The sequence below is a fragment of the Mus musculus genome, chromosome 10 (genome assembly GCF_000001635.26).
Source record: "Mus musculus strain C57BL/6J chromosome 10, GRCm38.p6 C57BL/6J".
Lineage (NCBI taxonomy): Eukaryota > Metazoa > Chordata > Mammalia > Rodentia > Muridae > Mus > Mus musculus.
The window spans coordinates 68,174,685-68,197,708 of record NC_000076.6 but is presented as its reverse complement, the minus strand read 5'-3'; the positions used below and the strand labels follow the sequence as shown (position 1 = coordinate 68,197,708).

Here is a 23,024-nt window from a genome sequence, read left to right as displayed (position 1 = left end):
TCCAAAGCTCCTGTTTTCTTGGGCTCTAAGACCCAAAGGCATCTTGAAGTATGTCATGCCCCAGGATAGCCCTATTTCCCTGTGGTTCCTCTTCAGAGCCAAGTCATCTAACCGGACAGTCTTCAAATTTGTTCTCTGGGAGACACTTAAGTTTTTCTGTCCAACATGGCAGCCACCAGCCATGTGCTGTTATTAATCCCTTGAAACTTGACTTGTCTACATCTAAATATGCTATAAATATAAAATGCACTCCAGATGTCAGAATTTTGTTATGAAGAGTGTAAGCTCTGGCCCAAATCCTTCTGTTTTGATTTATTAAAGTAATATTTTAGATACTTCTAACTAGATAAAATAAACTTTAATGAATTTCACCTTTCTAGTCCTTATTTTTAATGTTAATTACATATTTGATTTATAGGATGAGTAGTGATTTGCTAAAGGCTTTTAAAAAAATCGGTATATTCCTTTTCGTATTTTCAAGTGGTTGTATAAAGTGTTGCTTCGTACATGTTGAGAACATTAAATGTGATAGAGAATGAAATAAGACGGTGGTTAACTATAATTAGAATAAACATCGCCAATGATGTGGCAAGATTTTACGTTGTAAAGTGTATATTTAGCAAAGTGTAAAGGTTTCCAAATAAATCGCACACCATTTTTTTAATCCAATTCATCTAAAAAAAACAACAACAAAACAAAACCCAACAACAACAACAACAAAAACCTCTACCAGGCTTGCAGAGCTTTCTGGCTACATTCGAAACGAGCAGCGTCATTAACCATTACGGTTCTGACTTTTTTGATTTACAGCACCCTAACACCAGGCCACAGTGCCCTAAGCACCGCCACCGTCTCTGCTTAAGAGAAACATATACAAGAATTAAAAAATCAAGAGTCTGTGGCTTGTGGGGCTGAGATATACCTAGCGGAACCCCTCAGGAGGAGCGCTGGGATTTGAGTCTATCCTCATCCCAGCAGGATGCTGGCTCCTCAAGGAGGTGAACTGAGGGAGAAGATGCAGCCCGGGATCTGCCCATGTCTTCGATGGGTTCCCCTCAGAAACCCTGATACACCCCCCCCACCGCCCCCCAGCTAGACATTCACAAGCTCCAGCGCTGATTTCCAGTGAGTCACCAGGGCGAGAAAGAGACCTTTGCTCTCCCTTTTGTGTTGTATCTCAGGAGCCAGTGATAACTTGAGAGAATAAACGCAACCAGCACAGTGTTCCCGTTTCCTTCGGTTACAACTCCCAGAAGTCAGTGCGGGAATCTGGACAATGCTTACAAGTTTAGGGTGAGAGTCCATATTTCAAGTGGGAATACAGAGTGAGACAGAAAGACTGAGACAGAGAGACACATAGGGAGACAGACAGACAGACAGACAGGTGCGCGCGCGCGCGCGCGCGCACACACACACACACACACACACACACACACACACACTCTCATATATGAAATAACTGCCTAAATTCATGGGCCTTCTTCTGGACAGGTCTGCCAGCCACAGACCTCTCTCTTCCTGTTCCTTTCGCTCTTTAGGAAGAGCTGTTGATTTAGAGCCCAGGGTGACCTGTCACATGACTGCTCATCCTCTGATGTGAGGGTCATATGTTTATCTCAGGCTTTCTCTTAGTTAATTGAATTTGTTAGCACTCCCAAAGGTCTGTAGCGAGGAACCAGGACACTGATTCTGAGCCCTGCAGGAGTTTATATGCTGCTTATTGATTGAGAGACACATCTTCACACAAATACAAAACAACCAAGAGCATATTCACATGGAAACCTGTAACACTCACCAGAAGGGCCCTTTCTTTATTGTTTAAAATATGTTTAATATAAAATTGGCCATTCTAGCCATTTTAGCTAGAAATGTTAACTGCATCTTTAATATCACGAGATGATCCCTACTCTTTATCAGTAGAGCCCATTTGTCTCTCCAAAGCTCTGAGCAGTTAGGCAGTGGCTCTTCCTTCATCCATCCTTACCTCCAGCACTTCCTGGGGCCTGATGACCTCTGGCCTCCTTTCCATCTCTGTGAATTAATGTGTGATATCTGCCCTTTGGGTTTGGATTGTTACTGAGTATGAAATAACCAAGGCTCATCAGTATTGAGTGTACATCCCAGTCTGCTTTCTATGGCTTGACCATATCCCATCACCCAGTCACATCACATGCTGACTATTATATGTGTGTATCCTGTTCTATTGATGGACACATGGACTGTTCCACGTTTTGGCTCCTGGGAAATGCTGTTATCAACACTGACTTATAAATACCTGGTTTTGTTTTCCACTACCAGGGTTGTGCCCCAGAAATGGAATTAATTACTGCCTCTATAGGAATCCTGTATTTGAAAGAAATGGTCAGAGGCTTCTCTACCATGATTATACTATTTTACACCAATGTGTGAGGGTCTAGGTTTTTTCACAAGCTCACTAACACTTGGTAGTTTTGTTGTTGTGTATAGTAGGCATTCTAATGAATGTGAAAGAATTACTCCCTGTGGTTTTGATTCATGTTCCTTATAAAGTCATAATGGTACTGACTATTTTTCCCTTGTTCCATTTGTATATATTCTGTGATACAACATCAATTAATTTCCTTTTTACATTATATTGACTTGCATGACTTCTTCACATATTCTGGCTATGAATCTCTTAAATACACTTATTTATGTATGTATATATGTATGTATATATAAATGTATATATAAGTGTATGTATGTATATATGTGCATTCATATATGTATATATGTATATATAAGTATGTGTATATGTATGCACACATGCATGTATATATTATATGTGTGTATATATGTATGCATACTAGTATGTATATATGTATGTATATATACATGTGTATATTGTGTGTATGTGTGTATATATATGTATATGAGTGTATGCATATATAAGTATGTACATATGTATGTACATATATATATTATGTATGCAAGTATGTATGTATGTATGTATGTATGTATGTATGTATGTAATCAGTTGACCATGGGTATGAGTATATGGATGTTCTTTCCAGGCTCCTGTTCCTTGTTATTAATGCATGTCTCCATCTGGATATCAGTACTACATTGCTATTTTATTTACTTCAGTGGAGTGTGTGTGTGTGTGTGTGTGTGTGCGCGCGTGTGTGTGGTGGAGCAAGGGAAAAGGTAACAGAAGCTGTCTTCATTTTGGATGCTGGTTCAGCTAACAAGGGTTTGGATTCTTCCTCTATAAGAATGTAATCTTAGTAACTGCAGGGCAGATTGGGTCTTGAAGTAGTAGTAGACCTTTGTAAACCGAAAGAGTTGACTTTAACTAAGTTCAAATGTGATTGGACAGCAGCCTTACCTGGGTGGCTAGGAAGTAAACAGATAAGTCAACCTCCGAAAACGAATGTCCAGCTTGACCTTGGACTGGGACAAATTTAAGCCCAGAACTTGGAACCTGATGTGCCCCTTCTAGTTCCCTCTTCCATGAGTTCTTCAAACTCACTTATACTAAGGATGAATGACTTGCAATAGGTTAAAGGTGTTTGGAGGTCTGAAAAGATGGTTCAGCAGTTAAGAGTACTTGGCTCCTTTCAATGGGACCTGAGTTAGGTTCCTGGCAATCGCAAGAAGCAGTTCACATCTGCCTACAACTTGAGGTCCGGTCCAGGCAACCGAATGCCGTCTTCTGGCCTCTGAAGACACCTGACACAGGTGCAAAGGTGCACACAGACAAATAAGTGAAAATAGCACAAACGGTTTTTATTAAGAAGTTAACTTGTTTGAAAGGGAGGCAAATTTGAGGCAGGTCAGGCCCCCTAGGTTCCAGCATGTGATCTCCCAAGGCTTGCACTTATTGTATAATCCCTGTCTTGTATGACATTTAGATTTGGCTGAGATGATCATATGCAAATGACATGCAAAATTCTCAAGATGGAATTCAAAAAGACTCCCGAATGTGGCTTTTTCCGCTGTGGCCTTTTGGGAGGACCAAGGAGGTGGAGCTGACTGGCTCCCCAGTGGCTTCATTTGCTACTTAAGAGTGATGTCTGCATTTGGTTTGAATTTAGCTTTGTGATGTTGTTTTCTTTCTAGAGAGACGAAGCAGTGTCCAGGGTAAAAAGCTGATATTCACATAGCAATACCTAATTTTATGTTTGTGTGTCTGTTTAAGCTATGTCTTTTGATGCAGCTGGCTACAATCCTGGGTTATGTAGTTAAAATGTTCTTTGTTCCATTTGCAATCATGTATTCTTTTCTTTCTTTCTTTCTTTTTTCTTTTCTTTTCTTTTTTTAAAAACTTTTCCAGTGATGTTTTTGTTGCCTACCCTGGGAAGATCTGTTTTTCCATTTATCAAAACAAATGGCAAGCTAGGGACCATTTAAAGTCGTTTTCTTAGTTAATAAAGCCAATCTCCTTGTTCTGTTATGTTAAAAGTACATTATATTTTTATTGCCAGTTCTGTGGGCCTGGGTCTGTTTTCTGTCTCAGCAATCTCAGGCAGGCTGCCCCACTCACTCACTGTGTGGAGAATTACAAAATGGTTACAGGCAGGTCAGCTGACTTACAGTACCAGCAGCCATTCTCAAAATAACCACAACAGTCCAAGCCTGATGTATCATTTACGTCACACACTGTTTTCCTGAAATCGTTTGTGGCCTTTTCATTTCTATTCCTGATAGAATCTTGCTCTTGGTCCCTTTTAATCAGACATTTAATTTGTTTTTATTATTAATATTTTCCACTACATGTCTTGGCCTGCCTCCAGTAAAACAGCTCTGATGGGCGGGGAGGTGAGGGGGGGTTAAACAAAAAACAAAAACCTCTTCCTCCCTCAACTATGGTTTTGCTGCAAATGTGTTTTGTCCTTTGATGTGTCTGGACTGGGAGAACTAACTCTGAAGCCTTGAGAGAGATTTGGAAACACACTGAGGGCACCCCACATCAACACATAGCCACAACCAGGAACTGATAAAGTTGATGGACGACTTTGGAATTTTAAAACGGTTCAACGAATTCTGGCTATTTAGTCACATAGCCTGCCTGCATATTTTTCCCCCTTTTACAAATGTCTTTTCTGTATAATGTCTTGTAATTAGAACAGGAAGTCATTGAGTAACTGTAAGATGAATAAAAAGCACTTAACACTGAAAGGAAAATTACCTTCCGAGAAATTATATTCTTTTTTTTTTTTTTTTGCTCTCCACCCTGCATGTTACAATGTTGGTAATGATAGTAGCAGCTGTAGCTACCCTTATCTGTAGGATTTTTGTGCTTGGGTTTTCTGAAATTAAAAAAAAAAAATCATGTTCGGTAATAATCAAAGACGAATGGACAGGAGATAGGAAATGCCTAATTATGACAAATATTCTGTCACAACAGAACCGCAATTAAATGGAAACGGTGTAATTGTCAATTGCAGTAAGGGCTGGACGGCTGCCAGGTACGCAAAGTTGAGGGCTTGCCTTTAGTTGGTTGCTAGGAGCAGGCAAAAAGTATAAAGGTTTCAGAAAGGAATGTCTCCTGTCGGAAAGGGACTGCAGGCTGCATAGATCACTGGGCAAGCCCTTCCTATTGACATGATGTTGCTTAAATTGTTTCAAAAGTAGACATCGGTGGTTTTTTTTTTTTTTTTTTTTTTGTAACTCTAGCAAATTCATCTCTGCTTGGGGGAGGGGACCAAAGAAAGGAAACTGTAGGTTGTCTGTGAAGCAAACCCGAAGGACATTGTGTTTCAAACCAAGGCTCCATACAGATTTGGAATCTTTTAAGTGAAAAAAAAAAATCTTTAAATGTTTGTTTCTGTTGGCCTCCAGACGCATTTGCCCTAATACGATTACGAGAACGAAAGGGCGAAATACTTGGCAGAATTTTCAGTTGAGGTAATTAGGCACAGGAAAGGACATGCATATTTTTTCCACCAAGCTTCTATAAAGTACTAGTGTGAAGGGTTTTATGAAGTTTTTTTTTTTTTTTGGTTTCAGGCTTTCTGATGTTAGACGGTGATTTTTGGTAAACATACAGGGTGATGTTTCCTAAACAACCCCCACCCCCACCCCTGCCAGGAGGATAAAATTATGTTTCTGCAATATTATGTAAGAGATGAAAGCAAATTTCTCTCCTCTAGAATGGATGTTTTCAACCTCCTGCACATTTGGCCACCATTAACTATTAAGAGAGAGAGAGAGAGAGAGAGAGAGAGAGAAGAGGGAAAAGCATTATGGATATTTGAAACTCTACGCTCCAGTAATTTATTGTACTTGACATTTCATGCATCTCTTTATACAAAGACAATCTGAGCAACTCACAGGATGAATGCTCGCCCCGCCCCTCCCCCTCCCCTCCTCCCACCTCCCTTCCACACCCCGCCCTCACTCCCCCCACCACCACCCCTGCTCCCCGAGAGAGACACACACACACACACACACACACACACACACACACACACACACACACACGCCATGAGAGCCATGGTGTACAGCTACTGTTTGACAAGTCGAGGTGGAGTTTCGGATTATAATTACAGTTTCTCTGTGGAATTCCATTTGGGAGTTTGAAAAATATATATAAATAAGTGAAAAAAAATGACATTGAGAGAGGTTAACAAAACGTGTAATTATGACATAAGCACGGGATTAGAGCCATTTCAGTGGAGCATTACAAGATCTGTACTTTAGGTATTAACTTTTAATAGGCCAAGTTAAAGTTCTCTTTATTGAAGTTGAAATGAGGTTTAGTCATTGTGGAACTCTTATTCCCTTTGAATATTTAATTTAAAGCTAAGCATGTTCACATTTTTGGCTGGGGAGGAGGACCCAAGAAGTGGGATGACATTTTAATAGACTATCATAACCATTGTTTACAGTGCCAATCTTGAGTACCAGTCTTTTTCTTTTTCTTGTTTTCCTTTAGGCAGATTATATTCTACTGAATAAAAATCAAGTAAAAAAAAATGTGTATTTAACCCAAGGAACTAGAATGTTCTAGAAAAATACTCTGTACGGTTAGTTCCGAAGTTTCTTGTCTGATGTGGGTGTGGTTGAAAGAAAATCATTGTTCTGAGAACACTTTGTTTGTCTTTTGCTAAACAAATGTGCAATTTATCCATTCTTTGTTCACAGATTTCTCTACTAAAGTCTCTTGTGAAACCGAAAGGGGGGACTGCGTTTATTGGTGGCTCTTGTTGCATGTATCGGAGTATTTATGAGTCTATGAAAGGAGAAAGGAGGCATGGGTCTAGCAGCAGGATTTCTGTTAAGAATTCTTGAAGGGGCCATTTGCTTCTATTTGTTTCTCTCCGTGCTGTTGGGAAATAGAACATGCCAGCCATTGAAGAGTTTAATGTTCTTATGGCTGTGTGAGAGGAAGCTGATTTAATGTAGAGGCTTAGGAAGTCGTTAAAGGATCATAGAACTTAAGATCTGCAAGGCTCTTGCGAAGTCTTAACGTCCATTCCAGCTTATGCGCTCTTCTTTTCTTCATTTCTCCTCCCTGGCGGGCTCTATTAACGTCTATAAGGGCTGAGGGTCTCCTGGGCTCTCTATGGTTTATATAAATATGAAAAGCAATTCCTCTGGGAATGGCTAATTACAAGGTTGGATATTTGCCTCCATCCAAACAATGCCAAAATTCTGGTCCAAATGGGTGGTTCTGTTCAAGAGCAATGGAGTTAGCATAATTTTTGTCTTGGCATCACTGAAGGTTGCCACATTAGACCAGACCCCAGCTGTGCCTTTGGCCTCTTGGTGTAGAGAGACTTTAATGAGGGAAGAGGGGACGGACAAGAGCATTAGGCTGGTAAATGTAAGCTTCAGGCTTCTACCCATCTCCTGGTTAGGATGTTGCTATGAGAAATTTACATTGATAGTTTAAATGTCTACAGTGAGCATTGCAGGCCTTCCAATCATGCACAGACTTAGCCAGAGTGCAATAATTCTGGCTTACAGGTGGGTGAAGTTATCAGTTCTCTGTGAGCATGAATTCTCTGGTTTTACCCGGCCAAAGCTTATTATCTTCATCCTAATACTATAAATTAGATGATAATAATAATAATAATAATAATAATAATAATTATTATTATTATTATTATTATTATTAGAGGCATTTTGTCATAATGCAGAGTTAACCAAGTAAGAGTTAAAAGGTTAAAAGGAAAGGTTAGGTTTCCAGTGTCATGGAGATAATCGCATGGGTCGCAACTTGAGTTTGTCACCTCTACATTGGGGAATATTCACAAATTGTAATTTTGTTTATAGGGTCTTGGTGAGGAACCAAAGACTCACTATCTGAAAAAATTTTCCCTATACTTCAATATTAATTTTACTCTCAATACCAGAAATAGTGTTAGTGCGTTTTCTATTCTTGAGCACATCAGCTGTGCCTGCTCCTTTCTGGTTTGAGTGAAGGGTTTGTCTGTTGGCTTGTTTTAATGTGGTGACTTCTGTGATACCTGCCAACAATCACGGAAATGTGGCAGAGGCAGTCAAACTTAATCCTAGATCTTATTCTAGGCCCTAGTAGATTTGAAAAGGGAAATAAGAATAAAACACACATACACACACACACAAAAGAATAAAACACACATATAACTGTATATATGTAAGATGACTATATATTAATATATGTGCACTTGTATGTTGGTACACAATAAATATTTGTGTGTAATATAACAAATACACATGTGTACTATTATATAACAATAATGTTCATGTAACTACATATGTCTTATGCAATGTGTTACATTGTAATATGGTATGATATATAAATATATATAATGTATTTTAAATATGTAGCATATATTATGTATAAGTCATAAATACATATACAGCATATAAGTCTTTAAGTATTATAATACAACTCTGCTTTAAATGCATATAATCTAAAACGCAAGCTAAGTAAGACACTGTCAGTCTATGCAAACCAACAATAAAAAATATCAGACTCAGAATTCCTTGTGTGGAAGTCTAGAGTGCATGAACTTGCCCAAATGGATGTAAAACTATCCCTTTCTGCACTTCAATCTTACAGAATCTGAGTCTGTCCTTTTGGGTGGTACACAGAGTCTAATCCCATTTTAAGTATTCCAGGAGATCTTGGACAATGCTCCCAGGATAGCCCCTGAGAACACTGTTCTTTGGCGAAGTAGACATCTGTAGGTCACCTCTCTGTGAAGTGGCAGTAGGGCTTGCTCTTCCAAGAATTAAGAGAAGAAGCTGGAAACTGTGAGGAGGGCAGAGTCGGTGTTGGGAGCCTGGATGAGGTACAGAGAGCAGAAGGAGGCCATGTTTCAGCACAGAAGGTTACCTGAGAGATGATTGTATCCCAAACAGGAAATTAGGGAAGAGGGCAGAGGGAGCACCATTATGAAAAGTACTCAAGGAAAGCTGAGAGAATGATGAAGAGAACAGCAATGAGGTAGACCCATGACTCAAGACATCTCTCAAGACACCAATTCAGAAGCAGCTTTTCCTTGAACCTCCATCCCTGGAAAGCACAGCGTCTTCCTTTTTTTTTCTTTTTTTTTTTTTTCTAAAACACTTGGAAAGACTGGTATGGTTGTCTTATCTTCCCAGAAAGCCAAAGTCACTACTAAAGTAGACTTGGGGACCATGAGGTATTTGCGCAGGGTTTTCTATGTACAGAGAGTAGTATAGGTGCTAAGCGTGCTCAACAGAGTGAGCTCTGACAGTTTCTGTCTGTATTCTCTCAAATTCACATCTTGAACAAACACGGTGTAGAGATATAAATAAGAGTTGGTACCGGTGGCACAGGAGCTCCTTAGGTTAGCGCATGTACAGTGTGGGCTTCTGACAGTGTCTCAGTCTACAGTGGGAATCTCAGCTTCCCATGCTGTGGCACACTTTGTAGAATCTCAGGGCTAGTGTTCATTGGTAGACTTCTTTTCCATGTAGCTGCCCTCTAAGTGTGCCATCTGACAAAGTGGCAGGAGTCTAAGAAGGGAAAGGCATGTGAAGACATCATGCTAGAAGCAGCTGGGCATCTCTGTTTGTGGAGAAGCCTCCAGGCTGAAGAGCTAAGGGAATGTAATTAGAGATACATTTGGGTGTCAGCCTCCTGTGTACAAAGGTCACAGGCCCACCTTGCATTACTCCTGATTATGATCCATCATCCCGTTCTATCCTAATTCTTCTCCCACTGGTTACCAGATGACCATGATAGCATCAGTATCCTCAACAACTGTCTCACACAGTCCTCTGCAGTACAATCAGGGCTCAAAACATTATTTCCCCACTAGACATACAAATGACGAATCTGGGAGCTGCTGACCATCGTGTCAATGGTGTGGGTCATGAAACCCAAGTTTCAATGTGACACGGTTACAGGTGATGGGGCTGCCAAAGGGAGCACTTGCCATTTCTCAAGCTTCAAAATGAAGGAAGGATTTCTCCACATAGAATCTGGGTTTTGCAAATAGACAGAACACATGGTGGGTTATCCTTAATGCCAAGGTCATTTAAGAGAATGACTCCCTACATTTCCCGAAATGTTCTGAGTGAAGATAGTCCTGATGGGAATGACTCTCTGGGATGTTTGGGGACCCTTCTCAGCTAGGTTACCATGTAGATTTGAGAAACATTAAAAGACAGGCAGTGTGGATGTTGGGGGAGGTGGAGACAGTGGTATCAATGAAGTTGGGGTAAATCATGCTGTAATAACAAGTGATCCCCAAATTGTGTCCTTATAAATGATGCGGGCACCATTTCTGCTGATTGCATCTATTTTGGATCCACCAAGACCCGTGCTGTCTTAACTCCAAGACTCAGACTGGCAGAAGACTCGCTGTCTGAGCATCACAGCCCCAACAAAGACAAAGAGATACTGACTGTAGTCCATGGCACATCGGCCCTTAAAACAACCAACACTGCTGCCACAATGGCCAAGACAAGTCCAGAGGCTCCTGGACTCCCAAGAGCCCAAGAGTAGGATGCACAAACCTTCCTCCAGGCCCAGACAGAGAGGACACTGAATATTGCCTGTACTCCAGAGTAGGTGACAACGCTCTAGGGGTTCCATGACAATTTTGCCAATACACGCACACACTGTGTAATCAATCTAAGACTAAGCAATAATTATATATAGAAACTCAACAAAGTTTCCCTCTCATGGTGATATCAATGACTGAAAAATACATTGAAGTCTCAAGGAAGGAGTGTTTTAGTTTGGCTGCTGCCAAGTGACACAGACATCATTTATTTTGTATGTCCATGTGGCCCCGAAGTGACCCTACTCAGGAGTGGCCTCGGGCTTTGAGGGTGGGAAGCTGCATGAGGAAGGGGAATTCTGGAAGATTCTGGCATTACTAGACTGTGGCAAAAATAAGGACTGTGCAGAAGAAGGTGTCTCTATTGCCAAATCCAAAGTGACCATTGGAACTAAGTCATGGCTGTGAATGTTCTTTTTGTTAGTAGGAAGAAGGGTAATTGATATGTTTTCTTCTCTGTCTAGGGGAAGATGAGGAAGAAACCAACGTGATTGTGCTCAGTTACCCCCAGTACTGTCGGTACCGGTCCATGCTTAAACGGATCCAGGATAAGCCATCGTCCATCCTCACGGACCAGTTCGCATTAGCCCTGGGGGGCATCGCAGTGGTCAGCAGAAACCCCCAGATCCTGTACTGCCGGGATACCTTTGATCACCCCACTCTGATAGAAAACGAGAGTGTGTGTGATGAGTTCGGTGAGTGCTTCTCTTTTACTCTGTTTGAAACTCGTCCCAATGAGTCGCTGTTCTCAATTCACGGCGTGAGCAGTGCTGGGGAGCAGGGCTTAGTGTGACCACTTACCCCCACTCAGACCCCATGGTTTGGCAACATAAGGTGTCTTCTTCACTTTCTTGGCGGCCTCAGTTTACCGCAGGTGAACGATGATTATTTTGTGTTCGTTGTTCAATATATGCAATTGGAAGGTACTTGGTTGATCTTGAAGGTGGACTTTGTGATTGGAAGTTGTCATATTCTTTCTTTGAGACCTTGGGTTACTTAAATATATATATATATATTTTTTAATTTTCCAATTTTATAAGGTACTATAAGAATGCACAAATTATAACCATTCAGTACCATAAGGTGGAGAGAGAGAATAGATGATCAATGGATTGTTACATACATACATACATACATACATACATACATACATACATACATACATGAATGGTAGATGTGCCGACTCCTTTAAATTTTCACACATACAGAATCCTGGCCTAGCTGACTAGTCTTGTGCCTTCTTATCTTTGGAAATCTGTACTGTACAGTGCAGTGCACAATGTGCAGAAAGCTAGCTAAGACATGGTCATCTTATACCATGCCTTCTTGAGAAGACATTGGATCATGTCAGTGCTTCTCCATCGATGGTATGATGGTACCCTGCTCAATTTATCATGAGGACCAAGGAAGAGAAGAGGTTAAGACCCCCATGGCCTGGAAAGTACACACACTGACTTTCTTCAAGCAGGTTTACTGGCTGATTCTGTGGTCTTAAGTTGTTCCCAAGAAAACCTCATTTGCAGAATATTCAAATCCAGATTGTCCCAGTTAGCTCTAAGACATCTCTACATGGTTTTGTGCATCTACTGTGGCCTTTCAGATTTGACGATCCATGCCTTTGGGAGCCCTTTGGCTATGACAAAGGACTGTGTAAGTATAAGATTTAAGCTCACTGGAGTCCAAAGGCAGAGACAATGTGAACATGCGTGTGTTAATTTTCCTTCTACACTGAAGCAAATATTGTCATGTTTTTAATAGTCCAATGGCCTTTTCATTGTGGCAGATCAATTATCAAATACAATTATTAAATATAAATGCCAATACAATTATTAAATACCCTTTCCTTTCAGGTAAGCATTTACAATACTTTTCAATACTTGAGAAAAAAAAATTCACCCACATTCCTTGCTCCCAAGCCCTGTGACCTACTACTACCTGATCCGAAGGTCTCTAAATTCCTAACACAGTATAAAACTGAGTGAATGTTTTCCCCTACTTAAGAGTATTCAGAGATACTGTTTAACAGTGTAATAAAATGGAAAAAAAAAATGGTTTAACCTTTTTGGCTAATTTAGGGGTCATTAGCCATTGCGTTTCAAAGCTGTTCTGTCTAAAGTTGGCAATAGGTATGCCTATCCAGAGATGATCATGGTAGTTGTTGGAGCATTCCTAAAGGAGTTTTAAATATTCTTGCGAACAGAAGCATCTCTCTGTGAATGTGCTTCTGATATGTCTTTTGGCATCCCTCCTTTTCACCCTGCCTTTCTCCTCTAGCCTCTGGAAACAGACAGTACTTAAAGGAGCTTCTAGAAGGCAGGTTAAATGAGAAGTTTTCACCAGACAGTTACAAGTTCCAGTCCTCAAAAGGTTCATCCTTTTGAAAGTAGCCCATGCTGACACATAAAGCATGTGGCTTACCTTGACCGTCTGAGCACTTTCACTCCATATGTGTCCCCCACCTCCTTGGGTACACATCCAGAGTTCCAGACAACAACTTTTTAACCCTCCAGCTGGTAGTCCGTGCCAGTGACATGGCTTAAAGTGTTTGTTAAAAATGTGGTATTGGGTTTCTCCAACCGACTAACAGTTGGTGGAAGAACATAGATTTAATTAGTGAGTGGCATTAAACAAATGTTCCTAATACCAAGGGCTGCCAGATGACTAAAAAGCTTCTTTCAGATAACCCAGAGTGCCAGGGGGCCCACAGATGAATCTTCTATGCTGCACATTCAGTAACTTGAGTAATTGGTCAAATATAATTTAGGTAACAGTATGCCTAGACTATAAAAATCTGTTTTTATTAGTCATATCACCAGGTGGATGGATTGTGGAGCTGATGGCAAAGAATTTAGAGCACTTAACAACTATGTCTTTGATACAAGGAATTCCAAATAGCCAAAAATAAAAGATTAAAAAAATACCTCCGAGTTTCTTTTCCAAAGGATAGTATTCTATTGTTTACCACTGGTGATGTTTAATTTATTAACTGATCTATTGCTTTCTTCTTTGATATGGACAACAGAGGGGAACTCAAAAGAGAAACCCAATCTGGTCCTTGCTTATTTTGAGGGTCAAAAATCTAAACAGGGAAAACAGGATTAACATACCTGGAAGCCTAACTCTGTTACAAGAAAGTCAGGGGTGGGTGTCACAGAAAACGATTCCAGTAGGAACATGGTAGTAGCTGGGGGTAGGGTAGCATTGCATGCTTGAGATGACAGTCAGGATGTAGGGTCAAGGGAAGCCTTGCATTCGATATGTTTTTTTCTATGTGTGTGGGTACACTTTTGCATGTGAGGATGCACCTGCATGTGTGTACATAGAGAAGCCCACCGACAACCTTGGTGCCATTTCTCAAATGCCTGTCACCTTTTTTTATTTGAGACGGGGTCTCTCATTTGTCCAGAACTTTGTCCAACAGGCTCCGCTTAGCCAGTAGGCAAGCTCCAGGGACGGTCTTGTCTCCGCCCCCTTAGCTAGGAACACAAACTCCACTGTGCTTTGTGAGCCACATCACACGTGTGCTGCATGTCCACCAACTGAGTGCTCTCCCCATCTCCCTTCCTTGGTCTAGTTCTAAAATATGGAGGTGTGTGTTTTAGACATCTGTTAGAAGTACCATGATTGTTGTTGATTCAATCCCTGAGTCGCTACTGGCTGGGGTCTATGATTGGTTTCTCTTAAGTCATTTTGCCCATAGTGGGGGTTGTAAGAAAACTTGAAAGAGAGTGGTCACCAGAGTGGGAAGAAACCAGCTTTGAAATAGGAATGAGCTCTTTGAGACAGAGATGAGCCCACGTTTTCTCTGGGGCTCACCAACATGGCTTACCTGCATGGTCAAAATTGGTCTCTGAAGTGAAACTTTGCTTTGTGGAGCAGTCTTCCCCATTGTCGGGCAGGTTTTCCCCTCCCTGCTATTTTTAATGTTGTCCACCGAATAAGAGCTTTAATTGAACAATAAAAGTGAGCCCTTTAAATCTACAACCAGTCCCTATAAACAAATTCTCTGTGGAATTTTATGAAGCCGCTTAATGAAAAGTTTGATTAGAAACGATTAAAGAAAAATAAAAATGGAGGAAATTTCATCATTTAATCCAGTGTTACAGTAGCGCCATTTTAATTTTTATTTACATTGAGATATTCGGAACGGAGTAAATATATCCTGGTTTTAATTAACTAGCCTCCTTACTTGGAGAGGTTATTTTAGGCTTGAAGGGTTTTGATAACATGCCATCTGCCTTCTTGTCTGTATTATGCAAGTCCTTCTCTTGCTTGCAGTGCTGGGTAATGTCTAAACCTATGATCTGAGCATAAATTGAATCATATTAGTAGTAGGTGATTGAACAGCTTCAGCCCCGACATCCTGCCTGTATTCGTCCATCTTGTTGGTGACACAGCTCTACCGCTGCCCTGTGCTTTCTTAGCACAAGATAATTGACTATTTAAAAAAAACAACAACACGTTAGACTCCCCATTGAAGCATTATGAAAATTCATTGTATCGCACATGCAATTAGGAAATGGGATTTTTAACAACAACAACAACAACGGGGAGCGTGAAGAAAATAGCATTTTGTTTTCTTCTGAAAAATCTTTCCCATAAGCATGGTTGCTGCTTCCACTGTCCTGTGTCCCTCACAGACATTTTCCCAACAGCTCCCCTTCTGTCTCTTACCTGGTTATGTAATGAGTTCTGTTTTGTTAAATGGCACTCTGGCATTTATATTGTGTGTGCTATAGAGGCAAACCACTGGGTGGGGGTGGGGCAAACATTTTGTCTGTCCTTTGCTGTTAGAACCATAAAAGGTCCAGCACTTTGTAATGAGCAGTGTTTACAATACCATCACGTCAATTGATTTCACATGTGTGAAGGGTGGACCAACTAATTTCAAACAGAGGCGCACCCAGAACAACACAGGAATGAGGCGCTAGCTTTCAACAGAGGACTGCAAAGGTAGCCCCATTTACCCCAATACTGTGGAGACAGTATTTAAGAGTAGGGAGGACTAAATGTCTTTTGACGTGGTTCACTTTTACATAAAAGATTTTGTGTAAAATGCTTGCGTGCGCATGTGTGTTTTGAATTGCCGAGACGTAAGAAGCAGAAGTCGCGCTTTTTTAAAGTTTTTTGTCAGTTTAGGTATCTTGTGTGTTTCTGGACAAGAGTATGGGGCAGGGTGAAGCGTGGCTTTGGTCAACTGTGTGTGGGACAAAGAGATGACATGGGCTGTCATTAGGTATTTGGTCCTTGTGTAGACACCATGAGCTCTGGCCTATAGGGAGAAAACCTTGGCTGCATTTATGCTTAGGCAGACGTTCCACTGGGGATGGCGTGTGGGAAAGGGCTACACACTGAGGTAAAGAGAGTGCTAAGGCGCACCTGCAAAGAGATCACGTGATCGCAAAGAGATCATGTGATCGGGGCTCAACCATCTGATTCGCTACAGCAATTGCCATGAGGTCCCTTACGTGTTCCATCCTTAAAAACTGGCATTCCCAGCCGTCTTACCAGGTTCAGAATAAGTCACTGCTGTTACACACACACACACACACACACACACACACACACACACACACACACACACACACACACACACGCACGCACGCACACGCACACACCAGGGATCAGTAGACCAGTATCTTCCTAACAGATAACAGATAACAGATGAAGGTTGGAGTGAGGATCAGTCTCAGGCTGTATTCATCTGCTCCACTGTGTGTGCCTCTGTTGAATCTGGCTTGCTCACACTTCACACATGTGAAACCAACCTGCTTCTGCAGGAATCTCAGGTTAGACAGTGTGCGTGCGTTCATGGGACATCATTGTGCTTGCTCTCTGAATCCTAAGGGAATCCGATTCCTAGAGCTCCTGGGGGCTTCCCGAGGGAATGACGGTGTGTGTAGTTGTCCACAGCTCACAGGCTGTTTTAAAGATACTCTTCTGAGTCTTTAAAGACTCAGATACTTCTGATACTTTCAAGAGTCTTCTGAATTGAGCTTTGCCCTTTCCCATTTCCTGTTAGTTGCAATGGTGATGTTACAGCCAAAAGAATTAAGAGCAAAGGGAAAAGACAGAGTAGGAGAGGTAACGAACCTTGATTTTTTTTTATTATTATTTTAATTTTTAAAAATTTTAAAATTATTTATTATTCACGTACTTATTTTTTGGTTTTTCCAGGCTGTGCGCAAACTCACTCTGTAAACTAACCTGGTCTCAAACTCAGAGATCCACCTGCCTCTGCCTCCCAAGTGCTGGGCTTAAAGGTGTGCCACTGCCACTGCCTGGATGAAGCCTTGAATTTGGGTGGAAAGCAATTCAAAACATGCAAAGTCATTATGAATCAGAAGCTGCCTCTTCCCCGCCCCCAGATCACGTGATCTGATCACATGCTTTGCTGGAAATGAAGGGAAGGCAGTTGTTGTCTTAAGGATTATGGAAATTTGCAAGTAAACTGTTTTTGCTTCCCCCACCACCCACCCCCTCTTAGTAAAGTGGCTTTCATGGTCACATTTCTTGGTCACAGTGGATTCTGATGATCAAATGGTTTTGCTCCACGTTTGGGAGTTCACCGTCTCTGGTGGTCACCATCTCCCAAAGGACAATAAAGCAGTCATTTGTCTTTAATTGAAAGTGATTAGGAAAAGAGGGCTTCAGGCATGCAGCTGTTGCACAGAAGGCCTCCACCTTCAGGAACCCCCTCTGTGCCCTCCTGGAACTTTCCTGGAGTCTGTTTATCCCTAGAGTACAGTTGTAGCAAGTCACCCTTCTGCTCTGTGCTCTCAGACAAGAGGCAAAAGAAAATGTTTACATTCTGATAGCGAAGCAAATCCCTGTAAGTCTGTGGGTAGAGGCGCATCTGACGCATCCCACGTAATGATTTAACACGTGGGCTCCACCCACTGGGCTGTGGGTAGGAAGGGGGCTTGAGAGGGGACCACCCTGGTCAGAGGGACTGGTAGCCTGGATCCCAACCCACTTAGGGATTCAGGAAAAGATATTTTATCTTGCTGCTATGAATTGATTTAGAGTCAGGTCTTAAGGAATGCTGAGAACTAGCTCTTGTCTTTTTCTTTTGGGAGAACTTAAAAGGATATCTTAAAACAACTCGGATGGTTTTTGTAGCCGGGAGGACTCAGAGAGTTACTAACCAGTTAGGACTCACGGGTGTGATAAATTCACCTTTACCCCAGAAGGAAGAGGCTGTCTGTGTTGACTAACCCTTGACCTAGTATTTCATCTAGAAAGTAACTGATTCTCCATGACAAAACCAAGATCCATATATTCCCCACTATAACCAGATTTTTTTTTTAATTAAAAAAATCATACGTGTTTGTGCTGCAACTCAGTTGGTGGCATACTTGAAGCTCTGGGTCAGTCTGTAGCCGCACATTGTCTGGGAATAGTGACGCTTGCCTCTGATCCCAGAATTTGGAAGCTAGACGTCCAAGGACCAGGAGTTCAAAGTCACCCTTGGCTACCTTGCAAGTTTGAAGCCAGCTTGGGATATATTATACCTTGTTAATTACACACACACACACACACACACACACACACACACACACACACACACAAGACCTATTGTTAATACATTATGAAAAGTGAGGGTATAGGAATGAGTTTCAATATAAAGCTTTCTTTGCTCTGTTTAAAATTCTTCTTGGAGAGCCGGGCATGGTGGAGCACGCCTTTAATCTCAGCACTCAGGAGGCAGAGGCAGGTGGATTTCTGAGTTCGAGGCCAGCCTGGTCTACAAAGTGAGTTCCAGGACAGCCAGGGCTATACAGAGAAACCCTGTCTCAAAAAACAAACAAACAAACAAAAATTCTTCTTGAAGGGCTGGAGAGATGGCTCCGTGGTTATGAACATTGGCTGCCTTTTGCAGGGAATCCACATTCAGTTCCCAGCATCCACAAGGCAGCTTATCTATAATTCCAGTTCTAGGGGACCCGATGCCCTTTTCTGATCTCCATGGCACACAGATGGTATACCTACATACATGCAGGCAAGACACACATGCACATAAAGTAATAAAAACATTTTTAATCTTACTTTTAAAGATTTGTTTTGTTTTTAATCATGTGTACAGTTTGTGTCTTTGTGTAGGCCACATGCGCGTGCATGTAAGTGTTCTTAGGGTCTCTCTTTGACAATGGGACTGAAGTCAGGTCCTCTGAACCCTGCTTTTAATCAATGAATCACCACCACCACCACCACAACAACAACAACAAGAAAAGGCTTTCTGATCCATGGAGATACTCACTGGTGTAACTCATGGTGCCCTGTCAGGGGAAATTGATTCATTGATTTTAGTTTTCCCCTTGTTGCTGAGACTATTTGGAGACACTTAAATCCTAGCTTCAGTGAGTGATGTATGGCACAATCCCACCCACTCATTCAGGGGGTCTCATTCTTATTTTGCCAAACATAGTTCTGTTTCTGGTAAATGATCAAGACCAACCCCCGGCCCCCACCCCCGGGTCTCACACTGTTCACCCTGGAGTCTATATGGACAGGAAAATGGCAAGCTATAGCGTATCTTAGTCATAGCATAGTAGTTATGGACCACGCCTTATTGGAGTAGACCTCCTAGATTGCCGTGAAGATAAATGCATACCTACAGAACTCTTCCTTGTCACTAGAACCTTCTACGCCACCCAAACACAACCACAGCCACTTACTGGAGTCTAGGTGAAAAGACCCACAAAATTGTTTTATTTCTGTGGCAACTCCTTGGGAAAATGAGCTAGGAGGTGGTACTAAAGGTCATTTAACATCTGTTCTAGCAAGAAATACTCGTTTGCCTGTCTGTCTGGAATGTGTGTCGCCCCCAGGCACCATGAGTCTCCTCATCGTCACTCAGGCCTCTGACCTACTGTCTCCTCCCCAGAGAGACAGAATCTGGCCTTCCCTCTTCCACAAGTCCAGCTCAATCCCTTCATCCAGCATGTTATTATCTTCCCACAACTCATCATTATCTAAAATTACTCCTATAATTGTTTATTTACAGATTTACCGGCTGTCTTCCCACTCTCTATACACACTAATATAAGCCCTTCCTCACGGACGCAACACCGTTTCTGTCTCATTCGTAGCTCAGGGACCAGGAGAGCGGTTACATGCAGTCACTGTGTAATAAACTCTCTGTAATAATAAAATGAGTGAACAGACACACAAGCTCTGTGGACACTGTTCTTCCACAGCTTATGAATAAAGCCATCGGAGTAGGGCAATGAAACCCAGCCAGCAAGTGGGTAGACCGGGATTTGAACCTAGGTTGCTTGACTCTGGTCCTGTGGTGTGATCTTTCCCCCTCCCACCTGACTGCCTAAGAGTCCAGACTCTGGTGAGAAACAGTGTGCCAACCACTTGACTTTGGGACAACTGGAAGCAGATAGCTGACCACCATGTTTCTACACAAGGGATTTCCAGTGGTGTCCGTGGCTTTAAGTGCAGAGATTGAGAGAAGTGGGACTAGGTAGAAAACGAGGGATCTGGAGGATTCAGAATCCGAACAGCATTGGTTTAGAATCAAGCCATGGCACCAACTACTACCCTGTCCCCCAGGTGATCGCCTCTGTCCCTGCCTCAGCTCATGCTATCCCCTGGTCTCTGCCACACACTGCCCAGTGTTTCCTCTCCCTGACAGAGGCCTCAGAACTCCCTTGCCACCGGAGAAGCTGCAATGTAAGGACCCTTTAAGAGATGGAGCAGTTTGCAGTTCAGAGGTTGCAGGAGGGAGGGGGAGCATTAGAGCCCTGTATTCTCCTGGACTCTGGGCCCCAGACTGCCAGGCTACCAGGGCTTGCCCCATACACCTCTCTGTAATTTTCTGCTTAGAGCACCTCGGCTTTCCCAACTTGGCACCATTCTTTAATGAAAAAATTATAGGCCTAATTGAAAGAAAGAAAAGAAAGAAAGAAAGAAAGAAAGAGAGAGAGAGAGAGAGAGAGAGAGAGAGAGAGAGAGAGAGAGAGAGAGAGAGAGAAAGAAAGAAAGAAAGAAAGAAAGAAAGAAAGAAAGAAAGAAAGAAAGAAAGAAAGAAAGAAAGAAAGAAATGAAGAAAATGCATGTAAGCTTTCTGCTTCCATCGATTCTTTATTCCTACAGCACATAAATCATTTCCCCTTTTAAAATTAAATTTAGCTTGCCATGATTTGGTAATGGGGACTTTTGGAAGGAGACAGAGTCTTCAAGCTTTTGGACAGGGGCCGCTTGGGTTTGCCTATTCAGGCTGCCTTCTCATTGGTGGCTGGCTGGGCCACAGTTCCTCTATCTGGGCTCTCTACTCTCTTTAGAAGCTGCACAGAAACAGCTTCCCAAACAGCCATTTTTCTCTCACAGTCTCCATTGCTTTCCAGTGGTCGTCTTGGAGGACTGGAGAACAGGCAAGATGGACAGAAAAAACAAAAAACAAAAAACCCAGGGTGTTCTCTGGGTCCTTGTTGCTCATCCATTCTCTCACTGAGCACCAGCTGGGTTCAAAGCAAAACTCTGGGCATTGGTGGGATACCAGGCTCTATTCGCAAAGCATTTAAAACTTAGGTTATGTCACGTGAGACACAGAGTGATGGCTCACTGCAAATACTGCTTTGGATCCCCTTGTTAGACTCACATTCTACCTCTGAGTGGCCTCAGAGACTGAGCAATTTTCACAGGGTCACAGACCCAGTACTGACGTAGCTTTGTTGACCATTCTCAACCGGCACACAGACCGATAACATGGAGTCTCCTGTCCAGTCAGCCCCAGCCAACACCCACACTCAGGCCTGTTCACCCTCAACACACATGCACACACACACACTCACACACACACACACACACACACACATGTCTGCCAACACATTTTGGCTATAGAACAAGAATTGTGAAGAGACTCTTCCTTTGAGGGCCAAAGGAGATGACATGAGCAAAGTTGGCTGAGTGGAAACTTTTGACCAGACAGCAAGCAACCTTTGCAAGATATTCTGCTGGGTAAATGGAAGACCTTCTATCAGATCCACAGATACCTGAAGCAGGGCCTCTGGTGTTCATGTAGCCTCTTGGGGAGGCGGATCTCTAATGGGACCTGGATAGATGCTGTTGCAGAGGAGGAACTGGAAAGGACACTAGACTTGAAGCTCAAAGAGTTGTTTTCTCTACTGCTTTTAGCTTTTAGTCACATCTAAAAGCATCCCCCACAAGCAAACTTTTCCCACTAAAAGATGTCGTCTTCCCCTGAGAAGAACATGTGCCTCCTGAGTCTCTCTCTGAGACCCCATTGTGGTTAAGGCCTCTGAGAGGCCTCTTACAAGAAACCCTGACCTGCTTCTTACTAACTTGGGTCCTTCCTCAGATCTCTAAGAAAGGATGGGAGGGAGGCTGCTGGGTTAATTGGCTCTCTTGGTGTACTGCCTCCTCAAAGGGAGGATTCCAATGACTTCAGAGTAATTATTTCTATCATTGTACTCTATGTCCTCTGTTCCTTGTTACTCAACACTTTCCCAATGCTTTTTAGTTTTAATTTGAGTGCCCCCACTGTGTGCGCATGAGTACAGACGTACCTCTGTGTCTGTGCCGTGTACATGCATGTGAAGACCTGAAGCAAACCTCAATTGTTCTTCAGGAGCCACGCACCGTATTTTCTGAGAGAGCGTCTCTTCTTGACATAGGTTGCTCACAGTCGGCTAGGCTGGTGGACTAGTGAACTCCAGGGGTCCACCTGTCTCCACCCCGGACCCCCAGCTGTAGAATCGTAAGAGCACACCATTCTCCTTAGCTTCTTACTTGAGTACTGGGGATCAAACAGCGCTTGAGAGCCCACTCCCCTCTTTGTTAAAAATAAAACACTACATATTGACTTGTGGAAAGGCGTACACATGCCCCTACCCAAGTGCGCGGTCAGAGGACAACTATCAAGAAGCCCTTTCTCCTTGTACCATGTAGGTTCTGGGACCATGTGGAACTGAGTGTGGTAGTGCATGGCTTTACCCATGTCAAAAACCATCTCCTTGGGCCACCCACTCCCATTAAACGTTTGGCTTGTTAAAATTATCAGGC

The 23,024-nt window shown here is 42.3% G+C and overlaps 1 protein-coding gene and 1 long non-coding RNA gene across 8 annotated transcripts in view; one reads left to right on the top strand and one right to left on the bottom strand.

The window, feature by feature from the left end:
- The window catches only part of Arid5b (AT rich interactive domain 5B (MRF1-like)), a 186,833-nt gene that overhangs the window by 81,647 nt on the left and 82,162 nt on the right, over nucleotides 1-23,024 (top strand). For all 6 annotated transcript variants that reach the window (XM_030245281.1, XM_030245282.1, XM_006514130.3 and 3 more), the window contains one exon: nucleotides 11,453-11,683. In XM_030245281.1, coding sequence (XP_030101141.1) covers nucleotides 11,453-11,683 — 231 coding nt within the window. The remainder of the gene's footprint in view (nucleotides 1-11,452; nucleotides 11,684-23,024) is intronic.
- The window catches only part of Gm51770, a 78,986-nt gene that overhangs the window by 32,383 nt on the left and 23,579 nt on the right, over nucleotides 1-23,024 (bottom strand). The gene's annotated exons all lie outside the window — the stretch shown is intronic.